This window comes from Salmo salar, chromosome ssa29, assembly GCF_905237065.1.
Source record: "Salmo salar chromosome ssa29, Ssal_v3.1, whole genome shotgun sequence".
In the NCBI taxonomy this organism is placed as follows: domain Eukaryota; kingdom Metazoa; phylum Chordata; class Actinopteri; order Salmoniformes; family Salmonidae; genus Salmo; species Salmo salar.
In genome coordinates, this window is record NC_059470.1 from 34,895,001 (window position 1) to 34,905,000 (window position 10,000).

The 10,000-nt window shown below is 44.5% G+C and overlaps 1 protein-coding gene across 5 annotated transcripts in view; it reads left to right on the forward strand.

The window, feature by feature from the left end:
- Positions 1-10,000, forward strand: part of LOC106590653 (collagen alpha-1(XI) chain) — a 209,906-nt gene that overhangs the window by 87,949 nt on the left and 111,957 nt on the right. For all 5 annotated transcript variants that reach the window (XM_045710693.1, XM_045710695.1, XM_045710694.1 and 2 more), the window contains one exon: positions 8,166-8,219. In XM_045710693.1, the coding sequence (XP_045566649.1) occupies positions 8,166-8,219 (54 nt within the window). The remainder of the gene's footprint in view (positions 1-8,165; positions 8,220-10,000) is intronic.

A 10,000-nucleotide genomic window follows, 5' to 3' on the forward strand; every position in this document is an offset into this window, starting at 1 on the left:
AGGGTAGTCTACCACAGGTTATCAGTGTTTAGGATAGGTTCAGCTCTGGAGGTCAAAGGTCAAACTGTGTGCTTGTAAGCTCTAGGAGTAGTGACATCACTTATGCTGTAGGTCAGGCCAGAGACGGTAGAGAAAGCGAGACAACACACTGCCTATTTTTTTCTGATCGGGGTGAGGCCACTCGGGCCCGCAAATGGGAGTAGTAGACCAGAGCCAGCTGGTGAGCATGCCAGGTATTATGGAGGAACAGTGAGCATGCCAGGTATTATGGAGGAACAGTCAGCATGCCAGATATTATGGAGGAACAGTCAGCATGCCAGGTATTATGGAGGAACAGTGAGCATGCCAGATATTATGGAGGAACAGTCAGCATGCCAGGTATTATGGAGGAACAGTCAGCATGCCAGGTATTATGGAGGAACAGTCAGCATGCCAGGTATTATGGAGGAACAGTCAGCATGCCAGGTATTATGGAGGAACAGTCAGCTTGCCAGGTATTATGGAGGAACAGTCAGCATGCCAGATATTATGGAGGAACAATGAGCATGCCAGATAATAGGGAGGAACAGTCAGCATGCCAGGTATTATGGAGGAACAGTCAGCATGCCAGATAATAGGGAGGAACAGTCAGCATGCCAGATATTATGGAGGAACAGTCAGCATGCCAGATATTATGGAGGAACAGTCAGCATGCCAGATATTATGGAGGAACAGTCAGCATGCCAGATAATAGGGAGGAACAGTCAGCATGCCAGATATTATGGAGGAACAGTCAGCATGCCAGATAATAGGGAGGAACAGTCAGCATGCCAGATATTATGGAGGAACAGTGAGCATGCCAGATATTATGGAGGAACAGTCAGCATGCCAGATAATAGGGAGGAACAGTCAGCGTGCCAGATAATAGGGAGGAACAGTCAGCATGCCAGATATTATGGAGGAACAGTGAGCATGCCAGATAATAGGGAGGAACAGTCAGCATGCCAGATATTATGGAGGTACAGTCAGCATGCCAGATATTATGGAGGAACAGTCAGCATGCCAGATAATAGGGAGGAACAGTCAGCATGCCAGATATTATGGAGGAACAGTCAGCATGCCAGATATTATGGAGGAACAGTCAGCATGCCAGATAATAGGGAGGAACAGTCAGCATGCCAGATATTATGGAGGAACAGTCAGCATGCCAGATATTATGGAGGAACAGTCAGCATGCCAGATATTATGGAGGAACAGTGAGCATGCCAGATAATAGGGAGGAACAGTCAGCATGCCAGATATTATGGAGGTACAGTCAGCATGCCAGATATTATGGAGGAACAGTCAGCATGCCAGATAATAGGGAGGAACAGTCAGCATGCCAGATATTATGGAGGAACAGTCAGCATGCCAGATATTATGGAGGAACAGTCAGCATGCCAGATAATAGGGAGGAACAGTCAGCATGCCAGATATTATGGAGGAACAGTCAGCATGCCAGATATTATGGAGGAACAGTCAGCATGCCAGATATTATGGAGGAACAGTCAGCATGCCAGATAATAGGGAGGAACAGTCAGCATGCCAGATATTATGGAGGAACAGTCAGCATGCCAGATAATAGGGAGGAACAGTCAGCATGCCAGATATTATGTAGGAACAGTGATCATGCCAGATATTATGGAGGAACAGTCAGCATGCCAGATAATAGGGAGGAACAGTCAGCGTGCCAGATAATAGGGAGGAACAGTCAGCATGCCAGATATTATGGAGGAACAGTGAGCATGCCAGATAATAGGGAGGAACAGTCAGCATGCCAGATATTATGGAGGTACAGTCAGCATGCCAGATATTATGGAGGAACAGTCAGCATGCCAGATAATAGGGAGGAACAGTCAGCATGCCAGATATTATGGAGGAACAGTCAGCATGCCAGATATTATGGAGGAACAGTCAGCATGCCAGATAATAGGGAGGAACAGTCAGCATGCCAGATATTATGGAGGAACAGTCAGCATGCCAGATATTATGGAGGAACAGTCAGCATGCCAGATATTATGGAGGAACAGTCAGCATGCCAGATAATAGGGAGGAACAGTCAGCATGCCAGATATTATGGAGGAACAGTGAGCATGCCAGATATTATGGAGGAACAGTCAGCGTGCCAGATAATAGGGAGGAACAGTCAGCATGCCAGATAATATGGAGGAACAGTCAGCATGCCAGATAATAGGGAGGAACAGTCAGCATGCCAGATATTATGGAGGAACAGTGAGCATGCCAGATAATAGGGAGGAACAGTGAGTTTAAAAAGTTTTCAATGGTAAACGGCCTGAGTAAACTATCTTATTTATCCACCATCTTTCGGTCAGGCAGTGACCCCTCCCTGTATTCCAAAATGGCGTCTCCCTGTAGTAACTCAGAGGAGGGTTATATTACCCCTAAGGTCGGTTTTACAAGCTGCCCTTCTAATGGTTAATGAAGGCTCTGGGAAAGGTAATCTGGTAATCTGGTCCTAGATCAGTGTTCAGGAGGAAGTTGTGTCAGGTTGACTGGATGTCCTTTGGGTGGTGGACCATTCTTGACACACACGAGAAACTGTTGAGCGTATAAAAAAAAAAACAGCAACGTTGCAGTTCTTGACACAAACCTCCTACCATACACCGTTCAAGGCACTTCAATATTTTGTCTTGCCCATTCACACACAGAATGGCACACATACGTACACAATACATGTTTCAATTGTCTCAAGGCATAAAAATCATCCCCTTCATCTACACTGAGTGAAGTGGATTTAACAAGTGACATCAATAAGGGATCATAGCTTTCACCTGGATTCACCTGGTCAGTCTATGGCATGGAAAGAGCAGGTGTTCTTAATGTTTTGTACACTCAGTGTATATTAATATTGTACAGGGGAGAACATGTTCATTATTCAGCTCAGTACCCTAGCAACAGTACAGCCCAGGGCCCTGTTTCCCAAAAGCATTATCGTTAGAACATTCGTAGGAGCATCGTTATATCTCAGAGATGTTTCCCAAAACCATGGTTATTAACATTGTACTTGAAGACGCTTGAAATCTAACGCCTGCCTCAGACCACTGGTAATCTAACGCCTCAGACCACTGGTAATCTAACGCCTGCCTCAGACCACTGGTAATCTAACGCCTCAGACCACTGGTAATCTAACGCCTCAGACCACTGGTAATCTAACGCCTCAGACCACTGGTAATCTAACGCCTCAGACCACTGGTAATCTAACACCTCAGACCACTGGTAATCTAACGCCTCAGACCACTGGTAATGTAACACCTCAGACCACTGGTAATCTAACGCCTCAGACCACTGGTAATCTAACGCCTGCCCTCAGACCACTGGTAATCTAACGCCTCAGACCACTGGTAATCTAACGCCTGCCCTCAGACCACTGGTAATCTAACGCCTGCCTCAGACCACTGGTAATCTAACGCCTGCCTCAGACCACTGGTAATCTAACGCCTCAGACCACTGGTAATCTAACGCCTGCCTCAGACCGCTGGTAATCTAACGCCTCAGACCACTGGTAATCTAACGCCTGCCTCAGACCGCTGGTAATCTAACGCCTGCCCTCAGACCACTGGTAATCTAACACCTGCCTCAGACCACTGGTAATCTAACGCCTGCCTCAGACCACTGGTAATCTAACGCCTGCCTCAGACCACTGGTAATCTAATGCCTCAGACCACTGGTAATCTAACGCCTCAGACCACTGGTAATCTAACGCCTGCCCTCAGACCACTGGTAATCTAACGCCTCAGACCACTGGTAATCTAACGCCTCAGACCACTGGTAATCTAACGCCTGCCTCAGACCACTGGTAATCTAACGCCTCAGACCACTGGTAATCTAACGCCTCAGACCACTGGTAATCTAACGCCTGCCCTCAGACCGCTGGTAATCTAACGCCTGCCCTCAGACCGCTGGTAATCTAACACCTGCCTCAGACCACTGGTAATCTAATGCCTGCCTCAGACCACTGGTAATCTAACGCCTCAGACCACTGGTAATCTAACGCCTCAGACCACTGGTAATCTAACGCCTGCCCTCAGACCACTGGTAATCTAACGCCTCAGACCACTGGTAATCTAACGCCTCAGACCAATGGTAATCTAACGCCTGCCTCAGACCACTGGTAATCTAACGCCTGCCCTCAGACCACTGGTAATCTAACGCCTGCCCTCAGACCACTGGTAATCTAACGCCTCAGACCACTGGTAATCTAACGCCTCAGACCACTGGTAATCTAACGCCTCAGACCACTGGTAATCTAACGCCTGCCTCAGACCACTGGTAATCTAACGCCTCAGACCACTGGTAATTTAACGCCTGCCTCAGACCACTGGTAATCTAACACCGGCCTCAGACCACTGGTAATCTAATGCCTGCCTCAGACCACTGGTAATCTAACGCCTCAGACCACTGGTAATCTAACGCCTGCCCTCAGACCACTGGTAATCTAACAACTGCCCTCAGACCACTGGTAATCTAACGCCTGCCTCAGACCACTGGTAATCTAACGCCTGCTTCAGACCACTCGTAGAACAGCTCAGTGCGTTGTTAGATGCTGTTTTTGCCCTGCCGGCATTACTTTATACACAGAAGATCTCTGCTAAACACAGAATCACGTGGTTTATCCATCTCTCTGTGACCCGCTGATAACCTCAGAACAAAGCTGACTACAAATACATAGTTGCCAATGTCTTTGCAATTGATACAAACAAGCAAATACAAAAAACATGCTTCAAATGAAAAACCGAGATGACTGCATTAAAATATAAACAGTAGGCTATAGGCCTATTTCAATCATATTGAAACACATTTAATGTTCAATCAATTGAGTTATATTTTGCTACTTGTAGGCTACTGTCTGTAATTTGTCTCAATACATTTCATTATGTTTAGCCTAACATGTGAACAACGATGTGCCAAATTGGTGATTTTAGTGAATTTCTATTGGGTAGGCTAAGCCAATAAGCCACCTCAACATTTGTAATACACTACAGTATGTGGACACCTGCTCGTCCAACATCTCATTCCAAAATCATGGGCATTAATAAGGAGTTGGTCCCCCCTTTTACTGCTATAACAGCCTCCGCTCTTCTGGAAAGGCTTTCCACTAGATGTTGGAAAATTGCTGCGAGGACTTGCTTCCATTCAACCACAAGAGTATTAGTGAGGTTGGGCACTGATGTTGGGCGATTAGGCCTGGCTCGGGGTTGGTGTTCCAATTCATCCCAAAGGAGTTTGATGGAGTTGTGGTCAGGGCTCTGTGCAGGCCAGTTAAGTTATTTCACACGGATCTCGACAAACAATTTCTATATGGACCTTGCTTTGTGCATGGGAGCATTGTCATGCTGAAACAGGAAAGGGCCTTCCCCAAACTGTTGCCACGAAATTGTAAGCATAAAATCGTCTAGAATGTAATTGTATGCTGTAGAGTTAAGATTTCCCTTCACTGGAACTAAGGGGCCTAGCCTGAACCATGAACAACAGCCCCATACCATTATTCCCCACCAAACTTTACAGTTGGCACTATGCATTCGGGCAGGTAGTGTTCTCCTGGCATCCGCCAAAACCAGATTCATCCGTTGGACTGCCATATGTTGAAGCGTGATTCATTACTCAAGAGAACACATTTCCACCGCTCCAGAGTCCAATGACAGTGAGCTTTACACCGCTCCAGTCAACGCTTCGCATTGCCCATGGTGATCTAAGTGATCAAAGGCTGCCATGGAAACCCATTTCATGAAGCTCTCGACGAACAGTTATTTTGCTGACGTTGCTTCCAGAGGCAGTTTGGAACTCGGTAGTGAGTGTTGCAAATGAGGACAGATGATTTTTACGCCCTACATGCTTCAGCACACGGTTGAGCCGTTCTGTGAGCTTGTGTGGCCTACAATTTCACAGCTGAGCCGATGTTGCACTTAGACTTTGCCACTTCACAATAACAGAACATACAGTTGACTGGGGAAGGTCTAGCAGGGCAGAAATCTGACAAACTGGATTGTTGGCAAGGTGGCAATCTATGACGGTGCCACATTGAAAGTCACTGAGCTCTTCCGTAAGGCCATTCTACTGACAATGTTTGTCTATGGAGATTGCATGGATGTGTGCTTGATTTTATACACCTGTCAGCAACGGGTGTGGCTGAAATAGCCGAATCCACTAATTTGAATTGGTGTCCACATGCTTTTACATATACAGTGGCAAGAAAAAGTATGTGAACCCTTTGGAATTACCTGGATTTCTGCATAAATTGGTAATCAAATTAAATCTGATCTTCATCTAAGTCACAACAATAGACAAACACAGTCTGCTTTAACTAATAACACACACATTAGTTTATGTTTCTTGTCTATATTGAATACATCATTTAAACATTCACAGTGTAGGTTGGAGAAAGTATGTGAACCCCTAGGCTAATGACTTCTCCAAAAGCTAATTGGAGTTAGGAGTCAGCTAACCTGGAGTCCAATCAATGAGACGAAATTGGAGATGTTGGTTTGAGCTGCCCTGCCCTATAAAAAACACTCACACAATTTGAGTTTGCTATTCACAAGAATTATTGCCTGATGTGAACCATGCATCGAACAAAAGAGATCTCAGAAGACCTAAGATTAAGAATTGTTGACTTGCATTAAGCTGGAAAGGGTTACAAAAGTATCTCTAAAAGCCTTGATGTTCTTCAGTCCACAGTAAGACAAATTGTCTATAAATGGAGAAAGTTCAGCACTGTTGCTACTCTCTCTGGGAGTGGCCATCCTGCAAAGATGACTGCATGAGCACAGTACAGAATGCTCAATGAGGTTAAGAAGAATCCTAGAGTGTCAGCTAAAGACTTACAGAAATATCTGGAACATGCTAACATCTCTGTTGACAAGTCTACGATATGTAAAACACTAAACAAGAATGGTGTTCATGGGAGGACACTACAGAAGAAGCCACTGCTGTCCAAAAAACCCCATTGCTGCACGTCTGAAGTTTGCAAAAGTGCACCTGGATGTTCCACAGCGCTACTGGCAAAATATTCTGTGGACAGATGAAACTACAGTTGAGTTGTTTGGAAGGAACACACAACACTATGTGTGGAGAAAAAAAGGCACCAACACATCTGTCCACCAATTGTAGCTCAACAGAAGTTGGGTGATGCAACAGGACAACGACCCAGAACACAGAAGTAAATCAACAACAGAAGGGCTTCAACAGAAGAAAATACGCCTTCTGGAGTGGCCCAGTCAGAGTTCTGACCTCAACCCGATTGAGATGCTGTGGCATGACCTCAAGAGAGCAGTTCACACCAGACATTCCAAGACTATTTCTGAACAAAACAGTTTTGTAAAGAGGGAGGGTCCAAAATTCCTCATGACCATGCAAGTCTGATCCGCAACTAAAGAAAATGTTTGGTTGAGGTTATATTTGCCAAAGGAGGGTCAACCAGTTATTAAATCCAAGGGTTCACATACTTTTTCCACCCTGCACTGTGAATGTTTACACGGTGTGTTCAATAAAGACATGAAAACATATATTTGTTTGTGTGTTATTAGTTTAAGAAAACTGTGTTTGTCTATTGTCGTGACCTAGATGAAGATCAGATAAAATTTTATGACCAATTTATGCAGAAATCCAGGTAATTCCAAAGGGTTCACATAGTTTTTCTTGCCACTGTATAGTGTATCTGGCGTATGTGACAATAAACATCAACAACAACAAAATAATTGATGTTAAGGAAAGATTTGAATGGAGAAATCCGAGACCAGCGCTCCCTTTCAATCCTTTCAGTATCGACTCCAACGACGTACTTAACAACCGCTCCCTCTGCCTGGTGTTTTGCAAAGCGCACGTTACGTCTTCAGCCGTTGTAGGAAACGTGAATCGTTGAAACACTCATAAGAATAAATTCCATTGCTATCGGGGAAACCGGGCCCAGTACAGTCCAATGTCAACTATTTCTCTACTATATCAACCAGAAGTTTTTTTGTATTTTTCTTTAGTACCTAAAGTACTGAGAGTAGACACTGCCATAGCTTACATTAGCCCTCTTAAACATCTCCTTAAATTGTGGAAGTGCCCATCTTCTGAGTAGACAGACATACTGTAGATGTGCTCTGCTCTTAGCTCCTTGTCAGATTGATGGTCTCTTTGTTTAGGGACCTCAAGGAGAGCCGGGACCACCGGGTCAGCAGGGGATCCCAGGGACACACGTGAGTATTACAGACAGTATACAGTGTTACAGACAGTATACAGTATTACAGACAGTATACAGTATTACAGACAGTGTACTGCATTACAGACAGTATACAGTGTTAGACAGTATACAGTGTTACAGACAGTATACAGTGTTACAGACAGTATACAGTATTACAGACAGTATACAGTATTACAGACAGTGTACTGCATTACAGACAGTATACAGTGTTACAGACAGTGTACTGCATTACAGACAGTATACAGTGTTACAGACAGTATACAGTGTTACAGACAGTATACAGTATTACAGGCAGTATACTGCATTACAGACAGTATACAGTACCACAGACAGTAACACTACCACAGACAGTATACAGTATTACAGACAGTATACAGTATTACAGACAGTATACAGTATTACAGACCGTATGCAGTGTTACAGACAGTGTACTGCATTACATACAGTATACAGTGTTACAGACAGTATACAGTGTTACAGACAGTATACAGTATTACAGACAGTATACAGTATTACAGACCGTATACAGTACCACAGACAGGAAAGGACAGACAGTTTCATCACAGCGCTTGATATTTTTGGCGAATGCTCTTGTTCGGTATTGACTGACCTTCATGTCTTAAAGTAATGATGTACTGTTGCTTCTCTTTGCTTATTTGAGCTGTTCTTGCCATAATGTGGACTTTCATAGCGTTGATGTCTTCACTATTATTCTACAAGGCAGAAAATAGTAAAAATAAAGAAAAGCCCTTGAATGAATAGGTGTGTCCAGACTTTTGACTGGTACTGTATATACAGTGCATTCTGAAAGTATTCAGACCCTTTGAATTTTTCCACATTTTGTTACATTACAGGTTTGTTCTAAAATGGATTCAATTGTTTTTTCCCGTCATCAATCTACACACAATACCCCATAATTACAAAACAAAAAAAGGTTTTTTAGACATTGTTGTACACTAATAAAAATAAAAAACTGAAATATGACATTAACATACTGTAAGTATTCAGACCCTTTACTCAGTGCTTGGTTGAAGCACCTTTGGCAGCGATTACAGCCTTGAGTCTTCTTGGGTATGACGCTACAAGTTTGGCACACCTGTATTTAGGGCGTTTCTACCATTCTTCTCTGCAGATCCTCTCAAGCTCTGTCAGCTTGGATGGGGAGCATCGCTGCACAGGTATTTTCAGGTCTCTCCCAAGATGTTCGATCGGGTTCAAGTCCGGGCTCTGGCTGGGCCACTGAAGGACATTCAGAGACTTGTCCCGAAGCCACTCATGGTTTGTCTTGGCTGTGTGCTTAGGGTCATTGTTCTGTTGGAATGTGAACCTTCGCCCCAGTCTGAGGTCCTGAGCGCTCTGGAGCAGGTTTTCATCAACGATCTATCTGTACTTTGCTCTGTTCATCTTTCCCTCAATTCTGACTAGTCTCCCAGTCTCTTACGCTGAAAAGCATCCCCACAACATTATGCTGCCACCACCATGCTTCACATTGGGATGGTGCCAGTTTTCCTCCAGATGTGACACTTCACATTCAGGCCAAAGAGTTCAATCTTGGTTTCATCAGACCAGAGAATTGTTTCTCATGGTGAGAGACCTTTAGGTGCCTTTTGGCAAACTCCAAGCGGGTTGACATCTGCCTTTTACTGAGGAGTGGCTTCCGTCTGGCTACTCTACCAGAAAAGCCTAATTGGTGGAGTGCTGCAGAGATGGTTGTCCTTCTGGAAGGTTTTCCCATCTCCACAGAGGAACTCTAGAGCTCTGTCAGAGTGAACATCG